Below are 24270 nucleotides of genomic sequence, written 5' to 3'. Positions count from 1 at the left end.
AAAACGACACCATAGACAAATTAACACAGTAGTAACGCTACTGCAGATGTAAAAACACAAAAGTAGTTCACTTACCAAAGCTGCTGTTCACTTAAAGACAAAGTCCATCCTCCTTTCTTTGATTACAAAGAATTTAATACCGCGGTTGTACAGAACATCAGTGCGGTTCAGTTCCAGTAAGAGGTCCTCCTGTGAACGTGTTCGTTGAGTTGTAGATCCACTCGGGTCTCAGCAAAAGTTTTCAAAAGCACCGTAAGCTTGTAAGTGTCCTGCTGTGCGATGGTGTTGTGTTGCTGCCTTGGTTAGCTACCTCAGGTTAGTGTAGCGTAGCTCCAAACACCAAGACGCTCAGTTGCAAATGAAACGCATTCTTAGCCATAAAATGTGCAACGCTTCTCAAACGCTGTCAGACAGAAATACCGTTCGTACAAATCCTTTTCCTGGCTGGGTCAGGGCTGCTAGCTGTGGGGTTGGCCGACCCTTTGATACGATGTCCAGTGTTTCTGGAAATGTCCTTCTTGAGAAATCCATTTCTCCTCCTTCAGCCATTGAGTGTTAAAAAAACAAAGCTAGGTAAAGAAAAAAAAGAATCTACACCAAGCAACTTTTTACATATCTTTCAACTTGAACTGTTACTACTAATACTAAGTTCTGCTAGCTAGCTTCAGCGTCACAACAGTCACGCTAACCCACTGACCAATCACGCCGCACGTTATTGCTTAGCCAGGCGCACGTTAATACTGACGTTATTGTAGACTACCTCGGTAGCTCTGGCACGTCAAAGAATACGCCCAACATGTCAAACTAAAGATCTGATTGGTTAAACACTATGACAATATCGTCCCCATTTACTTAAACTACAAAGTCTACCTCTTCTTACCTAGAGAAATAGGGGTGAAATCTAATTGGATAAAAGCTCTCCTTAAAACAAGCTGTGCTGGAAGCAGAGCAACAGAGGAAGACAGGAGCTAAAATAAGATAATGGGAAAAATAATGAGAATACATGTAGTGTATTTGTGAAAAATAAAAAAATAGCTATAATTTTGTGATTCTGTTTAGGCCAGCAGAGAAGGCTTTGCTGGCCCTGACGGCCCACCACTGCTTTATTCACTTTTAAAACAGATGATACAAACAGTCCAGTGGTAGTCAACACGGTTAATAGCAGTTTGACTTCAATGTTAAAAGCTTGCTAACTCATCGGGATGACTGGGGCAAAAACGTCACTTTCGTTGCCAACATGCACATGCTTATTTATCATGGCGTTTGCTGTAAATGAGCCTATAACATGTTCCAACTGCCATTCATCTTGCCGAGTTTGAACTCAAGAAAATATATTCAATAACACCGGACTAACATTGCAATACAGATGACATCATTAAATCATTAGTATCTTTCATTTGAGAGGCGATTAACTCAGAGGGGCTGATCATCAGTAGTGATTCAAAAAAAGAATAAAAACAGTGACATCACAGCAAACAGACACCCCACTGTCAGCTTGTGGCCATAGTGTAAACGGACTCAGTAAACTCGGTAAACAGATGCTCATTTGGGGAGGGAGAATGAAGTGGCCCCGGGATCGTTAGTCTCCGACAATGGCACCTCTGTGCCAACACTGTGCAGGAGCTCTGAGAACTGACCCATTCACACTCACATTCCCTCCCTGTCACTCTGTCTTCCCTTTTCACATGGCCTGGAACAATCTGAAAAGAGACCCACCCCACCCCCATTTCCTTTGCTCAGTTGCGCAAATTTCAATTTCCAAGCCCCCCCCCCCTTCGTCCTCCGCCAACCATTATCTCTCTCCCTCTCTCTCTCTCTCTCTCTCTCTCTGTGTCTCTCTCCCTCTTCATGTTTCAGTCAGGCTTCCAACACCTTCCCAATTTACATTTTATTTAGACTGACCATCACATTGAAATTAAGTAGCAGTGCCATTCCTAGATCCTAAAAACAATAAGAGTTTTGGAGGTCAGAGTAGTGCCTTTATAAAATCCCTGATGTGACTAAACGTGCAAGTCACGCTTTTGTAAAACAAATAAATTATAGACTTAAAAATTAAAAAACTCTAAAAAAAAAGAGCTAAGGGGAACTGGAGAGCTATTAAATTCTCTGTTGGTTTGCCACAAAGAGTGACCCCTTTCATATCACACCAACGTTATGTCATCCATATGAAAATATTGACTGAGAGCTTTAAACATAAATTCAGGATTTTAAGCAAAAACGCCTAATGAGAGGGAATAGATAACACAGATTATTTCAAGTGATGCAAGCTGCAGCGCTATCTAGAATCTGCTGGTAATAAGAGCTATCACTATACACTTGTTAGTTATTCATTTTACAACAGACAAAGTACAACAATCACTTATAAATGCAGGAAAAAATGTATTACTGTACGAAAGACATATGCAGTGGGAGAAAATATAAGGGAAATATTTCTTATAAATGAATTCATGACGTGGGAAGAGATCCGCCCTCCCAAAACACACACACACACACAAACAGGGCTCATACACACCGAGGGCCGCTGCCCGTCTCTTTCTTGGAGACGTTATGAGCTCATTCCCACAATTCATTCGAACACAGACGTCTCAGAGCACGCTGGTGCGTTTGGATGTGGGTCCCCTGCTGAGCTGTGACTAACCAAATGTTGAATGAGTCAAACAGCGGCAACCGAGACGAAGATCGAAAGTGAAAAGAAACAACTGACCAAGTTGGAAAGGCTTTTATTTCTCCAAACTCCAAACTAGATGTCTTACATTGTGTATCCACTGCTGAGAATTATACCGACATAAAGTATTTCAGCCTTTCGGTGTTTGGAGAAAGAAAAAAGACATAATAGTGTGCAATAGAGATGTTTAAACTGGAGCAGACACACATGCTCAGACATTTAGAACAGCGTTTTCAACCATTGTTGTAGTCAAGACCACCTAAACCAAGACCAAGACCAGAATGTATCGAGCAAGACTTTGAGGGGTTGATAACCCTAAAGTCAAGACCAAGACCAAGACAGGATGAGATCAAGCCAAAACCTAGAGAGGAAGAGACCAAGTTAAGACCAATACCAGAGTGAATCAAGGCCAAGTCCAATCCAAGACAGGACGAGACTGAGTGAAGACCAAGGCCAGAGTGTATCAAGGCTGAGAAAAGACCAAGTCCAAGCCATTGCGAGACCGAATCTTGACCAAGACCAGAGTGTATCATGACCAAGTCAAGACTAAGACCAATGCAGGGCGAGGCCGAGTCAAGACCATGAAAAGAGAGTATTAAGACCTAGACAAGACCAAGACTTTAGGGGATGAGACCAAGTCAAGGTCAAGACCGAATTCTGTGTGTGAATTTTCCTTTGTTTTCTATGTGCATTCACAGTAATGATATTAACAAATCAATCAGACAATGCACAGGCAGTTTAGTGATACAACCACAGAAATAATCCTCTTTGTCTGAATAGAAATACTGTTGATTCAGTGACTTAGAAAAGCGTTCTCGACACCAAGACCAATCTTGAGTGCTACTGACAACACTGCAACCGACTACACTACATGACTACATTCAACAATTAACCACATTTTAAAAAACAAATCCCAATCTTAACCCTCAAACCAAAAACAGCCTATTACCATCACGTCTCTGTGAGGGCACTTTGATTCTTTACACAAAAAACAAAACAAGATCGTCATCACACAAGCATGTGGAGAAGTTGGGTGGCCAAAAGACAATTCTTGCCTTTTTCTCTCTCTCTCTCTCTCACACATGCTTGGGCAGAGCACATGACTTTCTGTGGGCTTTAAAATATGCTGCTGTGTTGAGGAGGTCTGAGGAATGCAGGAAGGATCTGAGTGGTATCGTCCTGCAGGAACCAATCTGACAGTCCTTGTTTGGACACTCCAGGTCCTGTATGTCAACCTCTCTCTCTCTCTCTCTCTCTCTCTCTTGCACTCACCATCACACACAAACACTGGTTAAGTTGTATAATGTGCTAGAAACATGGAAACTATGATACAATCGGGGTGACTACTGTACATCTAATGTCCATTACAAATCCTAAGTTCAGTCTAGTTGAAGTCACGGAAAGTTGCACTACTCACGGTTAAACTTGACACAATTTGTGATTTAGTCAAAAGGATCTAAAAATGTCACTGCTGCATTTTAACAAGCAAAAACAATTGAACAAAGCTGGCAAATACAGAATTGAAAACGGTTAAGGGAAGTTGTGATCTTATGAATCGGGAACATGAACGAAAAAAAGAACTCCTCAAAATGTTATTGCTGTCTATGTGAAGATGAAGACATGGATGATAAAAATACATCCTTTAAGTCTAAGTGGGCTATAGCTCATTTCTGCATTAATTTAAGAGTCAAGATGCCTAAAGATGAATCCTATTGTAACCGAATGGATCTAAAATAATATATGAAACTTACAACAATATGGTTGATCTCAACTGAATTGTGAAATTCCTTGTGAGATGTTTTAATTCCACACAGTGTAGGTACCACATGAGTATCCCTGTACAAAACTATTAGAAAATGAATAACTATAATACGTTAAAGTTTTACCACTATAAGACTTGATCATGGAAGTTCATTCTCGACCATTGAGACGGTAAATGATAGCGTTGGGGTGTCTTAAGGGTCGACCCATACGCGTGACACTGAGGTTGGTGAGGTTTTCAGAAGGGTTATTGGGAGGCTAGACGAGGCTGGAACACCTATAGTATGAATCTGTGGCCTCTTCAAGTTTTAGTTCTCCCTTCCTCTTTCTTAATAATTATAATAATAATTTCTATATATGTATGTGCAATATGCAAGTACCATTCTTTACTATGCACACACGGTAATGAAGTGGAGACTGTCAAACATGTACTGATAGATTGCGACAGGTATGATCAAGGAGGGAATGAATATCAGGACTAATTGTTGACGTTGACAATCTCTTAATAAATTGCTTAAGAGTGCAGGAATAATAGAATATAGAGAATTTAGGTGTTTTTTCCCCCTACCAATCTACTGCTCCACACTCCGGTCCAGTATATGGCAGTAGTGCACCTATAAGATGGTGAAGATGCCATTAAAAGTCAAAGTCATCTTGGTATGGTGAAATTAGCGAGCCAGCTAGCTATAGCAAGCAGCTATATGAGTAGGAATTTCACAGTTTAATCTTTCCCACACACACTCTTGTCACAGCTAATTCATCCTAGCGTTGAATATTACACAAAAAATTTGGATTATCTATGAAATGAGGAGCCAATCAGCTGGATTGGGCGACAGCCAGGCGTTTCCCATCATGCCCTGGGCCTTGCAGTCGGTGGAGAGCAACTGCGGCACTCGGCTCTAAAAGCTCCGTCCGCACCTCGATCTCATGAGTTTATCGACGCCAGCCACGTGCATTACGTCAGAGCAAGCTGGGATCCAAGTCAGAGCACTGAAGTTGGATCACATTATCTGATTGCCATCAGCTGTTTCAGATCCAGATGTTTCCGGCAGCCCAAGCCCCAGGAGGGAGACCCACCGGAATGCTCCTGGGGGTCCAGTTGAGTTAGCAGTGTTTATCCTGGTCTTAAATCTAGATTGCATTCTCATCATCCCCCTCATTGTGCTCATTAACCACCCCTCACTGACCAGATGTTGCTCTGTGCAGAGGGCGGATGTTTTATGTTGTAAAGTAGTGCTTAGGGTTAAGAAATACCCACTGAGATACCGGTCTGTGCAAGTGGGTTTCCTGTACACTGTGATCTTTATCCAATGTCATGATCCGACTTCTCACTGCTACATGAATGTGTGCAGTCAGCTCAAAGCACCGTCTGCTTAAGCACAGCCTCGTGGAGCACTTAGCATGGCTGTTCACTCGTTGTCTCACTTTTATTTAGCAAATTGGAGAGTAGTTTCTTATCAATGAAAAGAAAGTATATTGTGTGTATATTCGGAGGTGGATTTTGGCATCCAGTACCAAGTAGTTCCTCATTCTTTGGAACATGAGCACAACAAAATTAAAGAGGGAATGATGCACGCTCAATTATTTCTCCATGCCCCAAACAGCAAATGAACCTCATTAACATGACCCCTTAAAACACATATCTTTAATTCCCATGAGCTTAAACTCAAACCCTTCAACTCCTCACTTCTTCACAGCTTACTTAAAGCCACAGTGAGCGATACCAGAGCTCTGTCATTATGCAACCTGCTATTAGTCCTCATAGATCACTGAGCCACCCAGTCCAGCACGCACGCACGCACGCACGCACGCACGCACGCACGCACACACACACACACACAGCCTCAGCAGAAGCCATGTTTGATCATAGCTGAGTCATGCCGACAAAACCATTAATCCATTCATCTGACAGCTGTAGCAGAACAACACACACATGCCGATGGCGTGTGGGTTTGAACAGCTGGCGGCCATCGACTGACGCGATACAGACCAGCAGCCATCACTCATATCGGCATCGAGAACAAGCGAATCGGGCCTTCTTTATTGGAAATCAGTGTCCAGCCTTTGATTTTTCACTCGCCGCGCCCATGTGAAGTCTTACTGCCTGTGGATTCATTCCTTAGGAAACAGTGTTCAATGGTAACACACTTATCAGCGATGTATTTACCTATCTTGGTGAATACAGAGAATAAATACAAGGCAGTGAAGGGAAATATCCTCTGAGTGCAACTAATCCGATCATTCGCACCACAATTGAATTTCAGAAAGGAAGAGTGGGATGTCGGCGTAGCAGAAACACAGAACTAAACTGCACCAGAGCTTCTGATTATTACAGTAATAAGTAACGTAATAACGTTGCTTCTGAAATGACTAACATTTAATAAGTGATGTATTCATTTATTGAGGTCTAACACAATAACAGCTGAGATCTGGAGTAATGGTTAGGCTACAACAGAGGGCTGAGGACTGGCACACTGTATGACAGCACAGATGATCGTAGGAACCAAGCTCCCGACTCTGGACACGGTGCTAGCCGTCTACACAAGAAGGCTAGCAACATCAGCAAAGACCCAACTCACCCAGGTCACAGTCTGTTTGTCGGTTGAGAAGGTACAGAACAATACAAACACGTACAGACTGAGGAACAGCTTCTTCCCCAGAGCTGTGGCTGCCCCCCCCCCCCCCCCACACACACACACACCACTGTAGCTGCAACTAGTCATAAACAGCCAGCACCACCCCCCATCAAGCTGCTGAAAATTCCTTTTCATGTCCGATTTCCTTCGCAAAAACGTAAATTTTACAAATGATTTCTGAATGTATTCGTTTTTAATTTTAGTTTGAAATCAGTTGTAGAAAACCTTATAGGATTACAAGACGGGTTATTTATTTTGATTCACCTTTTATTTTCTAACAAATCAGAGGGATCTTTGACTGCTCTACAATGTCTTCCAACATGACAGATGACATGTTGAACTGAAAAACATGTAACTTGACACAACCCAATTCAGGACCTACTATTCATGGTAATGTAAGCTTCAGAGACACAAAAGACACTTGGAGAAGCAGGTTTTGGAAAAAACATCAATTTTATTTTGAAATGACTGATCTTGTGCCCACTCAGTTTTCTTTCTTCATTTTTTTTTTTCACATAATTTTTTTTTTGAAAATCTCTTCCGCCAATGACCAAAAACAATGCTCTTACAAATTAAATCAAAAAGGTAAAACTCTTAAGAGAAAATAAAATTCATCTCAAAAACAAAAAAAGGTACAAGAAAAACATCCATTTTTTTTTTTTGCAGGGGGGAAGAGAGGGTTGAAACCAAATAAACAAGAGATGCTACAACCGAGAAATGGCTGCTCCTGGGTAGGGTTGATGAGCCCAGGCTCACATCGCAATGAGCCATGTGCAGATCAAAGTCCCGCCCCCATGTGAGAACGACAGCCAATCACAGTGTAGTGTTCACAAGCTCCCATGATGCCCCTCTCTCCCTGGGAGGCTAAGGCAGTCAAACACAGTAGGTTACAGTAGGCATGGACACCTTTGAGTGGTAGATCGTGAGATGAAACACCAGAGGAAAAGATCTCCATTCTTTGAGATTTTAGGAAAACATTCAATACTTGACTATAACTGCTGCCGAGGACTCAATATATTAGCTGTTTCTCTGTATTCCTATGGCATAATATCGACAGGCAGAAAGCTTCCAGTCAGACCATTCTTTGCCATGTACTCTTCTACTAATTCTGCCGCAGCTAACATTGATCACGTCCAACAAAAACTGGAATGAGAAAGTAAAAAGTGCACCGAAATCAGGTCCGGAAATGATCACTCACGAAAAAAAGACACATTTGGACTAGTGATAAGGAGGGATTCACAGCACTAAGCACAAGTATGAAGACAGGAGGGTGAATTACAGTCCGTAATGGTCGACTTTGAGGCTGCAATCCAAACACAGCTGTCTGGCTGGAGATGAAGTGGTAGCTAAATGTGTACTTAGCAGCATGACTCAGGATTACTCAAAGCAGCCACCGACCATCGTCAAGGATATTGTTAGAGTGGAGATCTTTTCCTCCTGGAGGTACAGTGTATCATGACTAAGAGCATGCTCTGCTGTCAAACACATGCCTGCAAGTAAAGAGCTTCCTTCCAAAAATGAGACTCATCCTCGTTACATAGCAAACAGCGCTGAAGCCTTTTAATGCAACTTCCTGTTGCTCAACTGCAGCCCAGCTGAGATGAGGATGAGTGTGAGATGTTGATGCACAGCACAGTAGATAACCAACATTGAGCTGACTGGGGAGAGGGCCGAGGCTGGGAGTGGAGAGTGCCAGTTTGTGACAGTAAGAGCGCCGACACGTTTGTGAGGTCATATTCTGCGAGTGTTGGTTGAGCGAATCCTCAGCAATGAGTGTTACATGTCAGTGTGGACTCGTCAGTGTACACAATTGGCTTATTTGCTTTCTTGCTGTTTCTTGTGGGTAGATGGGAAGGTAGATACCACTCTCATATCTGTCCGTTCAACATGAAGCTACAGCTTCCAGTTAGCTTAGCTTAGCACAAAGACTAAAAATAGGGGGAAGAAGCTAGCCTGGCTCTGACATAAAACCTACCAACACCGCTAATGCTCATTAATTAACACATTGCATCTCATTTGTTTAATTGGTACAAAAACCAAAGTGTAAAATTGGCATCATTTTTTTACGGAAGGAGGGTGATCGAAGCTTTCGCACCGCAAACAAATAAATCACGTTGTGCGGAACGAGTTCAGTTGCGCCTCTATTTATGCAACAACATGGTGGCTCCGTAATCCAAAACGAGGTGGACAATTTTATTACTCCTTTTCAATTTTTGTGTTGGTTATTGGTCAAGCCCCCGCCGTGTAAAGACCATAATTTCATTTATGAATTTGGAAACATCCTTGAGTGTCACCATGTTACCATGTGATACCAAGGTATCTTTACATGTGCAAAATCACAAGGTCTCAAGGAATATATTCCAGTGTCGGCCGGGGGACAATTTGGCCCTTATCTGCCCCCAGATGTGCTGTGTAAGGTTTTTTTCACATCTCAGATACATACTGATTAAATACGCTGTTAAAATCCAGTATATAAATGCCCTAATGCATATAATTTAGAGGTGCACCAACAACATCTGAACTGTGCAAATACACTCAGCAGCCACAGTCCCACTGAGGTGTTCTGAAGCTGTTGTTGGGAGTAAATTAGTAAGCTGTTAAATTAGTGGAAAAAAAGAGACTACTGTTTTCTAATAAGCTGGTATTAGGCAGCATGAACGGCGTTTGCTGAGTATTAGAAAGACTTACACTGGTCCAACAGACTGCTCCTGGTGCACCTCGGATTCGTTTGTGTGTGCATTTCCCTTTTGTCGAGCGCCCTCTCCATCCCGCCTCGCCCCTCCCCCAACCCCCCTCCACCCCCACTTACTCCACCCCCCACCCTGACCCCCCCCCCAACCCTTCCAGTGGACCATGGCACTTCTCTACTCGGCCTGAGCGTCATAGTTGGCTCCACCGGCCTTCTTCAGCTCTGTACGGATGTTGTCTGCATCCAGTTCCCTCGGGTCACTGAACATGAACTCCTTGGCAAAGTTCTGTGGACACAAAAGAGTTCAGAAAACCCAAAGTTACTTTTCACTTTTAGCAGAATGGGAACAACCCAAACTAATTAGGGCTGGCTGATGTTTTACATTTTTCAATGAGTATTTTTGTACGGATAGCAAAACAATACTTTTAATAGCTTCGAAAAATATAAAAATGTTTTTCTGGAAAATCATGACAAACTTCTGAGTGCATCAGTCAGGAATCGTCTATCGTTGGCTCATTTTCTGTGACCAGTGTATCATTTAGCCTTTTATCTCCTTTCTGTTGACTTTAAATTGTGCTATTGGCACATTACAAAATCGTTTGAATCGGTGTGAATAATTATTTGGCGATAGCAATGTGCTTTCCCACACTGTGACAAGAGTGTGTAGACGAAGACATACATTGTTATATTTTGCTCAGTTAGTGGCTGGGTTGTTAGCTAGCTAGCTTGCTAATAACTTCACCATGATGTCATGCTACAGTTACAGAACATAGCACCACATAAACTGCTGGGCTTGGTCTATGTTACTTTAACATTTAGTCAGATTTGATTGTTTTTAAATTATTGTTCATGATAGCCATTACTCTTTTAAATGGCTTATACTAAACTCTAGTGCAGAGGTAGCCAACACGGTGCCCGCAAGGACCACGCGAATCGTCAGCAAGGCATGTTCTAAAAATAGCACTAGTCACCATGGAGCTCAGTCTAAAATGTTTTAGTTGCTGTTCTTTTTTTAATCAAAAACGCTTGCATTAATGTAATATGACAATATTTAATATAACATTTTAAAATGTTTTATGTTTAGTTCAATATTGTGCGCATGTCAAATCGCCATCTCACTCTCTGCTGAGACAAGGAAGCGGGCACAGCTACGATGGGAAGCTAGATGTGGTTTTTACCCCCCAAACTAAAGAAAACATGGCACAAAAGCGAAAGAAAACATACAATTTTCACAATGATTGGGAGGAAGAGTTCTTTTTTACGACAGTGAAAGACAAATGTGTGTGTCTCATTTGCGGGGCAACTGTTGCGACGGCAAAGCGGCACAATGTGGAGAGACACTTCAGTACGTGTCACAATAGCTTCCATGCTAACGACCCACCTGGCAGCGCACTACGGACAGAAAAAGCGCGTGACTTAAAGGCAGCTTTTTTTTACGAGGCCGGTGATAAAATCACAAAAAACAACTGAAGCTTAGTTTAGAGCTGCACATTTTTTGATGAAGAACAAGAAAGCCTTTTCGGACGGGGAGGTCTTGAAAGAAGCAATGATGATAGTTGTTGCAAACACTGTGTTCAAAGACGAGAATAATGGTCCCGATGCCATCTCCGCTCTCTCTGATGTCCAACTGGGGGCGAGTACGATGGTAAGAAGAGTGTCGGCTATATCCGAAAACTTAACAGAGCAACTGGACCGGGATCTGGTTCAGTGCAGGTGGTTTAGCATCCAGTGCGACGAGTCCGTGGACAGCACCAGTACAGCTCAGCTGATGATGTTTATCCGAATGGTGTTTGATGATTTCTCCACAAAAGAAGAAGTCCTGACACTTCTGCCCCTGAAGACAACAACGAGGGGAATTGACATCTACAACGCGGTTAGAAAAGCTGGTGTCGGTGACAACAGCCGGGGCTCCCGACATGACGGGCCGGCGTGCAGGCTTCATTGCGCAATGTAAAGGTGACCCAGACTTCCCAAAATGTCTCCATTACCACTGCATCATTCAGCAGCAGGCGCTATGTGCAAAAGTGACCGGCTTTGATCATGTTATGACTCCTGTCGTGAAGATCAAAAATGGCATCCACTCCAAAGCCAAACAACACAGGACATTCAAGGTGCTATTGGAGGAGCTGTCAGCTGAATATGGTGACCTGTTACTACACACAGAAATCCGATGGCTCGGCAGGGGACGATTTTTTTTTTGATTTTGCCACTTTTGGGGCGAAATCAAAGAGTTCATGCAGTCCAAAGGGGAAGACGCCTCGCTGCTCGAGGACACTGACTGGATCCTTGACCTTGCATTTTTAACGGACATCACTGGGAAACTGAACCATCTGAACTGTGAGCTGCAAGGCAAAGGTAAAACTGTTGCTGACACGATAAGTGCTGTAAATGCATTTAAAGCTAAGATGAACATTTTCTCTGTGCATTTACAGAGAAACAAAGTGCTGCACTTTCCCTCCGTACAGTCAGTGTTGAATGACGATGCTTCAGCATCTGGGGCTTTTGACAAAGCTGTAGAAAAGTCCTCTCAAGTCATAAACAGACTAGGGCAAGAGTTTGAGAACAGGTTTCATGACTTTGATCAACTTGAGCCATGTGTGTCATTCGTTTCAAATCCTTTCATGCAAGTGGACATGACATGCATTGCTGAGCAACTAAGTGCTACGTTCAACTTGGATGCTGGACAGGTGGAGATTGAAATCGTAACGTTGCAAAATGACCTCCACCTCAAAGCCCATCAGTCTGCACCAAACTTTTGGTGCCTTGTGGACACAGAAAAATACAAAGGTGTATGCACAGCAGCTATGAAAGTTGCCTGCCTTTTTGGTTCAACCTATCTCTGTGAATCAGCCTTTTCTGACATGAACTTCATCACAAACACAGAAAACGCCTTACTGATGCACATCTACAAGACTCACTCAGAGCTGCAGTGTCTAATTATACACCAGATTACAGTGCATTGGTAAACAGTATGCAATGCCAGGCTTCCCACCGACATTTACAGACAAAGAAAGAGATAAAATCATGTTTTCATTGAAAACACCATGACAACATTAAACACACAACACTCAAAAAGCAATATGTTCAAAAAGTGTGTTCAAAGATTTTGATTTGTTAAAAATGCTACAGATTTGGTGATTAGTACTAATGTAATAGGATTCATTTAAAAATGTGAAAGAGTTGATTTTTTTAATCTTACATAACTGATAATTTGTATAAACATGGGACAGAGTTCATGATTTGTTCAAAAATGTTACAGTCTGACTTTCAAATGTTGAAACAGATTAACAAATACATGTTACATGTTTAAATATATCTGTTTCCTACCATCATTGTTGTGGAAATCATTGTTAATAATTATTGTGAGGAATAATTAACATTGACATGTGATCAGACAGTCTCTTCACATATATTATTATTATTATTATTATTATTAAAAGGTGATCTGTGCAATTTTGTTATTGAGGAAGTTTGTATCAAACAAGTAGCCCTTCATACTGCTCAGTATTGAAGTAGCTCTCGGTTTCAAAAAGGTTGGTGACTCCTGGTCTAGCGCTAATCGTTAAAGCAAAGCGCTAGCATGTTGACTATTGTTATGATTATGGTTAAGGAAGAGTCCTGTGAATTTGAGTTTCACATGAAAGGCTGGGATATTATGTCTGTCCAGGGCCGGTTATTAAGCCACTGCATTGTGTCTTTAACATTTCATTCAATAAAGAGTTGATGAAGGGGCTCTCCAAGCAAGTGAGCTTGCCAACTGTCAGCTCTTAGTTTGATACACAATAATTTACAACAGGTGATATAAATAACTGATCTTCTTGAGACAATTCTTTGGCAATAAATTCCGTAGGACAAATAAACTGTTCTTTGTCCTCCAGGCCAGGGTATAACAGCATGGCTGCTTAGTTGAGCACAAGTTAACACATTAAAGGAACCACGTGGAGCATTTGAGCACTGGTAGCACTATGCAGCAGTCCTCCACAGGGTACCTTCAAAGCTGCATTGTGCTGCATTGTGCTGCATGTTTTCATGTTGTTTACACGTCCAGCTGACACAGAGCAACATTAGCATTCATTTGGAATCGGGTTTCCACCTCATGACTGCAAGTACAACATTGACTCTCACTTTTTTCCCCCTCCAATGTCAATGTGTAGCTTTAACAAGTAAATATAAAGCGCACATAGCTGCTAAATGTTTCTCATTATTTTGGACTTTTTCATATTATCTTTTAAGACCTTATGCAGCCCTCTGTTGTCGTTTTGCCTCTGTAACCGACCAGTTAACAAAAGGGACCCATTACAGCTTCACTCTCATGATAACAGCCATTACTGTAATTGCCACTTCCTCCACATGAGACACCCGCGGAGTCTCTGACCTGCACGATCTCTTTGACCAGCGCCTTGTCGGTGCTGATCTTGGCGCGCTGCAGCCCGCCGATGTTCTCCCCGATCCAGGTGATGAGGGTGAACTTGGCCCGTTTGCTCATGGCGTCCCCCATCGTGATCCGGACGAAGGCGAACAGACGGGCGTCATCTGAGGGAGGAGAAAGAACAAGGCCGTGTTAAGACTCAACATTGCAGCTGATATTTAAAAAATGTGACACACTTTCATCACACCTCAGTGGGACAATGTTTGTACATCCTGTGTGTGTGTGTGTGTAGGACAGACAAAGAGAGTGAGCAAAAAGAGTTGCAGTGTTGCAGTGCAGATGAATACAAAGGTTCTGCTTTTTTGTAATTCCACTGCACTGGCAGAGTCCCAACAGCCCCAGACTGAGTGAAGTGTGTGTGTGTGTGTGTGTGTGTGTGTGTGTGTGTATGCACTGAGGAAATATTCAGGTCAACAGACTAAATGAGTAAAATCTTTTGTGAGCCTTGCAGTTTTGTCCCAGTGACCACGCCCGTCACTGTCACGGTGGTCCACTGCAGAAGCCGGCTGTCTGTGAAGAACGTGCAGCAAACGCTGACACATTTGTGCTGCTTTCTCTTCCCGACTTGTACCTCTTCGGGCCTCTAAATCCTATTCAACCCAAACAATGGGCCTTATGCAAGAACCACTGCTACGAACGGATTGGTTCTTAAGTGGCTTGTACGAGTGATTTAGGAAAACTTGCCACGTTCCCCAATTTCCTTTTATTTGGGATTTTGTCTTGGGTACAAACAGTTTACGATTGGTCCAGCTGTTATCCAAGCCTAAGTTTTCAATAATGGATTGTATATTTCAGAACCTTGAAGCAAAAATAAATGACAGTTCATAATTATGTTGAAATTATCTTATTTGATAGATAGAATATAATTCTAAATATATTTATATAGCCTAATAATGGTAAATGGACTTATTGTACTTTTCTAGTCTTCCGACCACTCAAAGCGTTTTAACACTACATGTCATCATTTACCCATTCACACCCATTCATACACTGATGACAGGAGCTACCATTCAAGGTGCCACCTGCCCATCAGGACTAACTAACATTCACACAACATTTACACAACGTAGGCACAGGTACAGGAGCAACTTGGGGTTAAGTGTCTTGCCCAAGGAGGCATCAACAAGGACTAGTGGAGCCGGGGATCGAACCAACGATCCTCAGATTATAGGACAACTGAGCCACATTCGGCCCAGATTTATATCAGCACTGATTTAAATTGGCTGTTGATGCTACTGTTGTCACAGTCTGTTGTCACACTTTATATCTGGAGACTGGACTGTGTTACATCTTTCTGTTTTTCAGAGAAATTTGTGTTTTGGTCTCCCTTTTCCTTGCTTCTTGTGTTTCCTTCCTATATTTTGAAGTTAACTCTATATAAGAACTGGACGTAGTCATCGTAGCGTCACTCATTGGTTTGTGGACTGATGTTATGAAGCCTCGAGTTCGGCGATTTTGCCGTCGCCATCTTGGATTACGGCCGTCGCCATGTTGTTGTTTTTGCAGCCAATGAACAGACGTGACCATATTTGGAATGCGGAGGAGTGACGTCAAGACACAGTCTCTGGTAGCGGCCTGTCAATCACAGTAAGCTCGCCCTAAAGCATACCCTGCTTTATGGCCTATTTGACTCTAAATGGACCATAATTTACTAAATGAACATCATGCCGTATATGAACATCTCAAACTGCAAAGACTGTATTCCCTGTATGTGTTATGAATATGACATTGACTGGATTTTTTTCCTGCACAGAGATTTGCGAGATGGTCAAACCTTGTCCCGCCTTTCAGCTCTCGGCAAAACTCTGACGGGTGTCTTCACAGAAAAGATCTTTTTAACAAGAGTTGCACTCGTGGATTTCTGTCATTTGTACAATCAGAACAGTGAAGCAGAACTGTCAAAGAGGAAGAAAAGAGCCTGTCTGTTTATGGCTGGACGATATTTATAAAGGCTTATTATAATACATCTAAGAACATGACATGCCACAAAAAGGCACACTGATAAAAGCAAATCATTTAAATTGGGAAGTGAAATAAACAAAATAATTATACAAAAAGGATAGGCTGTAAAAATGTGAGGGGAGACTACTTAAAATACAATTCTTTTTTTAAATGAATTTGTAAATGCATCACAAACATGAGGAAATCTACCTGTTGTGTAAAAGATATTTTCAAATAGGATTAAATTGATTTACAAGATATTTAGTATATCAGTGGTCATGTTTTCAGTCTCAAAACTATCCTAACAATGTCATGTGATATGCTACTTCAGTACACTTTAGGAACAAATATTAATAATGTAGTTGAAGACAAATTAAACTTTTGTGTTTTAAGAGGTTTTTGAAAATATTGAACATTGGTTCATACAATAAAAAAGTGGTCTTCATGTCAAGGCAATGGTCACCAGAACAAAGACAAAGCCTAAATATCTGTTATAATATTAGACTACAGCTACCACTAGGACTCTTTACATCCTTCATTAGTAGTGTTTTATACCAAGTTATAAAAAACATCTTCAATGCTAACAAACAGCACTTTACGTTCTATTAGTAGTGATGCCGGCTTTTCCCGTGTTTGTGAAGCCAATAATCTATGCTACTGGCAAAAAATTGCCAACAAATTCAACATTCCGATGATTCCGGAAAAAGATATTCCGCAGCACTAACCAGCAGGGCACAGTTGCTTTCTGCAAATGGCTAACGACGTACAATAAATGGAATAAGCCCTCTATTTAGGTCCTGCACTCGACATCCCATGATCTAACATCCGGCACACTGGAAGGCAGAAAACGCACTACTCTCTGTCCTGCTGGCAGATAATTGCTGAGGCAGCAAGTTTCACGTCCGACAGTCTAAGTTAAAATGAAAAACTTCCACTGTGTCGGACACGGTCTAAACCAGAGGTACAAATGCCTCCGTCAACCAGTCAAGTTGCAGTTTACATCCATGTTTGTCCAAAAAGGTGTTTTGTGAGGACACAGTGACCTTTGACCATCAAATTCTAATGGTTTATTCCTTGAGTCCAGGTGCACGTGTGCCAAATTTGAAGAAATTCGTTCCAGGTGAGATAGCCGCTAACAAAGCTCAGCTGATTTGTTGATTAACGCATTTTCCTACAAATTCCTCGCAATATAAGTCCCCCCGTTATGTCGTTATTTAGAAAGCTATTACTTTGAAGCAACAAAATCAAGAAATGTTGGGTTTTCATCATCCGTAAATTAACAGGACTCAGACTAGAGGGGCTCAGCTGGGTTGCCTAATGGAGTTTCATTTATCCGTTATCTACCTGCCTGTTAGAAACCTGGAAGACTTCTGTTTGAGTCAAAGTATCTTCATTGAATCTGCCAGGCTCTGAAGCTCCCTGCTCGTGCCGCCTGCATCAGCCGTGACAGTTTACATCTGGAATTAACATCCTTACTGGATAAACAACACACAAATTCTGGAAGTGAATCGATTTATGACGCACTGAAGATCTATAAAGGCCAATGACTGATAAAAGCATGTGCCTTTATCAATAAATTACCAAACGTCGATTTCCCTGCACTTATGTTTTAGGGCGGGCTTACTGTGATTGACAGGTCGCTGTCGCTATCAGAGATGTATACGGCGTCTCCAAGTCACCCCTCCACAGTCCAAATATGGTAACTTCTGTTCATTGGTTACAAAAATACAACATGGCGCCGGCCGTAATCCAAGATTCCGACGGCAAAAACCCCAAATTCGAAGCTTCAAAACATCAGTCCACAAACCAAAGGGTGACGTCACGATGACTAGGTCCACTTCTTACATAGTCTATGGTCCCACCAGGCAGCATTTTTTATGAAACATCATCCTGGAGCATCAACAGTGAAGAGCGTCCCATCCCCCGGACTGGGACAGTCAGCATCACACATCAGCTGGAGGCAGGGCTCAACTTAACTTTTCCTTAGCTTTTAGTTGCTGAAACTGAAAGTAAGGTTGCAATTTTCAGTCATCTTCTATTTTCAGTTATTAAAACACTATACAGTTATACGTCTGTTATAATGAAAGTCTGGCTAATGGCGGCGTTCATCGGCCTGTCAATGGATGGCTTATCGAGGTGTTGAACACGCTTCGTAGTATAATTCTCAAAGATGGAGGGAAAACTCCCAAGACTTCACAAATCATCCTTTTAGTTTTTTGGTTTCCGGTTCATCTGGTTCTTTGTCCGCTGAACCAATTTGCACATTCTTTTGTGACGTTAACAGCTTAGACTTTTCACTTCACAGTCAAACATTTATTTTTTCTTAATGTAATTTAGTGTGCTATGTAGTCTTGTTTTCCTCTTGTCAATCATTTGTAAAGCACTTTGAATTGCATTTAAATTGTTTGAAAGGTGCTCTATAAATAAAACTTGATTGATTGTTCAATTGATTGAAACAACTCAATTCACCATTGTGCAGTGTTATCTGGTTCCGACTGTACCAGCAGTACAGTTGCTATCAGTGTGCCACTGATAGCAACGAAAGGCCAAGATTTGATTTGACGCTAATTTGAAATGAATTTACACTTAACGCTCAGTTGATTTTACATGGATGCCACTAAGAGTTCACACAGTGCGACCTGTACTATCTTTATGTACCTGTTGAAGCAGCTGATTTGAGACTTTCTTGGCAGAGCCTCAGTCGCACTGTTCTGATCAGACCGGCTGCACATTAACAGGAGCAGCCACTATAAAAGAGTCTTATCAGTGCGGCCACAAAGGATGTCACTAGTTCCCACACCTTGCCCAGAGCAACACACACACACACACACACACACACACACACACACACACACACACACACACACACACACACACACACACACACACACACACACACACACACACACACACACACACACACACACACACACACACACACACACACACACACACACACCTGATTCAGCTCAGTCAATTCCTTTGTCTTAACTGTCATTGTCACCGTTTGAGATGCCAGAGGAACTAGTGCAAACATACACTTCCTCACTCTTGTTTCCTGGTTTGTCTTTCCTTCGAAGCCATGCTGACTCTGCAGTTTTCTCTGCAGACAGCTTCTCCCCCCCCACCCCACCTCCTGCTGCAGAGAAAACTGCACTGAAACGACAACAATAATGAGACAGCAAAAAAAGACTTGCCGGCAGACACGTTGCGCTGCATAAAATGACCTCATTTTGGCACACCGAAGGTTGGGCGGGTGACACCGTGTCTTCCTGTGTTCGCTCTCCGAGCCCACGCTCGGTCCCTCTGCGACACACAGCCAGGAAACTAGAGCTGTCTCCTGTGGACAGTGTCAGGTGGGTTCGGAGAGGAGTGGTGTTACCAACATGTCAACTGAGTCCAAATTTGGTCTTGCTTTTGATCTTCGCTTAAGAGCAGTGCCCGAGGACGGTGAAGCCAGTCATCATTTGGTGCAGAGTTCCCAAAGGATGAATCCTAATCACTTTGTTGACGCCCAGATCTTTTATATCTAGGGTCCTTAGTAGAGGAGTTCCACTGTTTTGGGTGACCTTCTGACCGTTCCTCTAGTGACACCATTGGGCCAAGATTTTCACTTGTACACAAAAAAATCTAAAATTCTAACAAACAGATATTACCATTAAAGCTACAGAGCGATTCATGCTCCCCAGAGAATAGAGCATTTGTATTTTGAACACTACCAGCTTCTCTTTTTAGCCAACCTCAGGACAAAATGTCAAATTTGTACACAAGACATCATCTACTAATCAGATTCTGCCCCAATCCATCCACTGGATATTAGTGGAAACTTCTACCTGCTGGGCTCATCGAAGTCATTAGGATTCATCCTCTGAGGATAATGAAACTAATTCAGCAGTGACAGCACATCCAATATTTGTCGAGCAAATTCAGCCTGGACAAAGGACCGAACACTGCCGTCCCTAGAGCCGTGCCATCCCGTCAGGAGACATTCAGGACGGGATTTCCCATAAGCTGATAGTTTGGTGACCTACAATGAATAATTCATGACAGTGACTAAATAAGTTATTGGTTGTTGCTACATTTTATCAGCAGAAATTGTGTTTGCCTGGTGGCAATTCTAATTACATGTAAGGATTTAGAACTTTCCCTGCCCTGCATGCAGTCATATCTGTCTTCTTGCATTGACTCAACTTGTGCACAACAGAATTCACCTCCCTCTCCCTTCTGCAGTTGGATGACTTGAAGATCACAATGCAAAAGGGGCCCTCCTCTTCAAGCCTCGGCAGACGAGCAGTCTGCATCGGCTCCTCCTACACTCAGAGCCTTGTTTTGTTTTTTCTTCTGCAGAGTTACTTCACTGCTAAATAAGGAAAACAAGCCCACGGACAGAAAGATGTCTGATAATGTGTGTGTGTGTGTGTGTGTGTGTGTGTGTGTGTATGTGTGTGTGTGTGTGTGTGTGTGTGTCATCTCCGAATAGGAACCGACGGCATACGCACCGGCGGAGTGGTCGTAAAGCGTGGTAATAAATGAGTTGTTTCAACATAGGAATGTTAGCTCTGAAATGTCAGGAAGCAAAAAATAAATAAATAAAAGGAGTACAGCCCCGAAGCAGTAATCTTTAAAAGACAACCCGAGCAAGCATCAGAAACAGCCACACCCAACATCAGAGCAGATGCTTTACTCTAGAGGCTTTTTTGTGATGAACAGAAATGGGCTCCATGCAGACAGAGGTACTAGTAATAACTGAGCATTCATTCAAAGCACACACACAATCAGAAAATAACTCAAAACTACTTTTTATCATGCATTGTTTTATATTCAGCTGCATGTAGAGGATTCTGGAGCATTATTTAACTCAAAAGAAGCGACAGTTGAACATGAACGCTGACTAGTTAGAAAACTCAAAGTTTCTATGTCTTTCTGTAGTAATTCAGGAAAACAATATAAAAAAAAGATTGACCTTAATTAAGTGTTTCACCTTGTAAAAAAGAAAAAAGAAAAGAAAACCTGCAGGATATTATGGAAGAGATTACGCAACGCATACAGTGCTAAGTGCTTTGACAGTGTCGTTAGGCTACAGGACTCAAGGCCAATGGGTGACAGAGCACAGAGAGTCTTAAAAGATTAGTGTCCTGCCAAGTCAAGCTGTGTGGCACATCCAGCAGGCCGTTTAACCCGTCCGGAGACAAAGCCGCGCACACACACACACACACACACACACCACAAAATGTAGACTAGCCAGCAGCAGGGAGGACGCATTACACCGGGTACAACTAGGGTGGGACATTCATAATAGGATCCCCTCCTTACCTGTGCACATGCTCTTGAAGTCCTCATAGTCCGTCCCTTGTCCTGCAGGCAGGATCCTGGTGCCCTCGTATTTAAACACGGCCCTGGAGGATGCACAACACACCGTGCGTTATTTATCACCATCCAGTCTCACGATCTATTCATTCTCAACATTGTTGCGCACATTGGGGCCCATTTTTTTTGCAGACTGGAGCAATGCACACAGATTGCCCCAAATACACTCAATGCAGGGTAGTGGTGGTGGTGGTGGTGGTGGGGGGGGGGGCTGTGTGTCAGCCATGTGCATGTGTCACTACTATAACGTTATCCTCTCAGAATACAGGACAAAGGAAATTACTTCTGCCCCGCCGGGGCCTGATAACTGTGCAGTGTGTGGCCGCTAGTACTGAATACAGATCAGCTAGATCGGATCAGCTATATAGTACGGGACCTAATTGCTGACTGTATGCTGTTTGAGCCAAATATTGTTACAAGCCTAAGCCGTTTTGAATTATGGCGTCGATTCCAGTTTGAAACAATTCGCGAAGGATTGAGTTGCGGGGCAAACCCCCTCCGATGTGCCGTTCTAGCGCGTATTCGGAGTGAGCGGGTGGAACTGCTTTAAAATATCGAGCAATTTAAAGTTACCTTGGTTAAATGCAAACGTTCACACGACAAAAAAAACAACGCATTGCATTTTCTATGTATTTATGAATCTATCGTCCATTCGGCGCGTATTTGGTTAGCCAGACTGTGTTTATTCAACATAGAATGTAAAGTTATATTTAAAAAAAGATCCGCGTCTTATTTCAGCACCCTTCGCCACCGAAAAGAAGGCGCAGTGGGCGGTAACAGGCTGTGGGAATTAAAATTCTAACGGAGATTAGATTTTTTTTAAACGGATTAATTATTGTATTGAATGTCTGCCGAAGTAACTAATAGCTAGTGAGTTTTCATTATTCATACGAGGTCGACGGTTACATGTATGATTTTTTTTTTCAAGCAAGGAAATTTAGAATAGTCCCATTATTTAACGGAGTATGGAGAAGTATCCATGTCCGCGCACTCACCAAATGGTGTCCGAGTTATCGTCTCTGACTTGGTTGTAAGCCTCTCTGCAAGCCTCTTTATCGATTTGGGTTGCCATTTTTCGTATAACGTTAGATAGGAGTCAAAACAGTCGAAGTCGCCGTTGTATCAGTCCAAACCAGGGAGAGCTAGCTAACACAGTATTAAAAAGCAGCTAACTTATACAGTTGATGCTATACATCAGAGTACTATAACTGATAACGGTATATGATAGGCTTCACTCCAAAATCACGACCACCGCACTGGAACGACTGAGCCGGTAGGATGTAGCGGAGAGAGACGGCTCTTCTTCTAGCAGCGAGGTTTATTTCCTGTATATCGCTACTTTATGGGCGTTGGTGATGCTAGTCGATCAGGTTGCCAGCAGAGTAGTCCCTCAAACGCTGGATTCACCTTCTCCCTGTGAATGGTCAATGGTATGAGGGCCTCTGTCAAGGCACACACAGCGTACGACTACATTTCCCGGTAAGGACTTTCAAAATAAAGTAAAACAAGTATTGAAGGGAACGGCTGCAGCTAAAACACTTTTGTGATATTATATTTATTCACAAAAATGTATATAAATCCAAAGATACATTTCGCTGTCATTATTTTCTTCACCAGCAGTGACTTTCAATTTCCTTTTAAAAATAGGGTTTCTCATGAATTAAACAGCGTATTAACCTCATAAGCCATTTCTAATTTTGCTACATTTGCTATATATTTGATCTGTTAGGGAGATGAAAGTGGATAAATGATTTGTTTTACATGATATTGTGATCCAGTTTTGTTTCATGAATGTACTACATCTACAGTGATCTGTTTTCAGACAGAAAACACCCAGTATAATTAGCCAATACAAACAACATAAAAACAAACATACTCACTATTAACAGCATGAAATTTGATCTTCCTTTGCGGCTGGTTACACTGAATGGTCTTCATTGTATTGATTATTTTTTCTATCCATTTGAACAGAGAAAAGGCAGGGAAATGGGGAAAGACAGAGGGGTTGAGATGTCAGGAAACAAGAGGAAAGGTAAAGGTAAAAAAAAATTAAGAAACGCAAGAAAATGCATAATACTTGATTATTCGTTTTTAGTGAGACACGGCTCTGCTTTATTCTGAAGGTAAAACAGTAAACCTCCGGTTTCATTTGGGCTAAATGGTTTAACTTGCCTAGTGCGGCGGTATTGAAATCCACCAATTGTGTTTCAATAGTTTCATTTCAGGAATAAGGTTTTGTCCTCGAGGGCCAATTCATTTGAAATACAAGCACCCTCATATTCTATGTTGTGCAGAACATAACTGTACAGTACTGTACTACATCAAATATTGCAATATGCTATTCATTACAACATTCTGAACAGTGTAGGCCTACCACAAAGTGTGGCAACTCTACACTTAAATACAATGCAAGCTATACACAACTACACAATACAGTGTATCTGTCAGCAGGGCAGGGGTTGCATGTGTATGTGGATTATAAGAAGTACTACATGAAGTACTGTATGGTATCGGCCAGTACAGCAGGCAGACAGCACAGAGGCTAAACACGTCTTCCCTCCTCCTGGAAGAAGCCCACTGATTCCACCAGCTCCATATGCTCTCTGATGACTGACCCTGGACGGCCACCACCTACCTAAGCTCTGAGCTCTGCGCTCTGGGTTGTCTGTTGCTGCATCACCCCGCCACCTGCTGGTCCACCAACAACCCATCACACCCCACCTGCTCCTAGCAAAGCAGTGCCAATGACTCAGGTGTTAATGGTACCGTCTGGTTATATAGG

General features: G+C 42.3%; 1 protein-coding gene across 1 annotated transcript; it reads right to left on the bottom strand.

Moving 5' to 3' along the window:
- Positions 1 to 9900: 9900 nt before the first annotated feature.
- Positions 9901 to 22909, bottom strand: cotl1 (coactosin-like F-actin binding protein 1). Its single transcript, XM_076075874.1, has 4 exons — positions 22484 to 22909; positions 21435 to 21517; positions 14127 to 14284; positions 9901 to 10037 (listed from the first exon to the last, which is right to left on the bottom strand). Exons 1-4 carry the CDS (start codon positions 22558 to 22560, stop codon positions 9927 to 9929), a joined length of 429 nt encoding a protein of 142 aa, XP_075931989.1. The 5' UTR covers positions 22561 to 22909; the 3' UTR covers positions 9901 to 9926.
- Positions 22910 to 24270: the final 1361 nt, after the last annotated feature.

This window comes from Anarhichas minor, unplaced genomic scaffold, assembly GCF_050575085.1.
Source record: "Anarhichas minor isolate MPS153535 unplaced genomic scaffold, ASM5057508v1 ptg000005l, whole genome shotgun sequence".
Taxonomy (NCBI): Eukaryota; Metazoa; Chordata; class Actinopteri; order Perciformes; family Anarhichadidae; genus Anarhichas; species Anarhichas minor.
The sequence above is the reverse complement of the archived record's forward strand: the minus strand, read 5'-3'. Positions and strand labels throughout refer to the sequence as shown.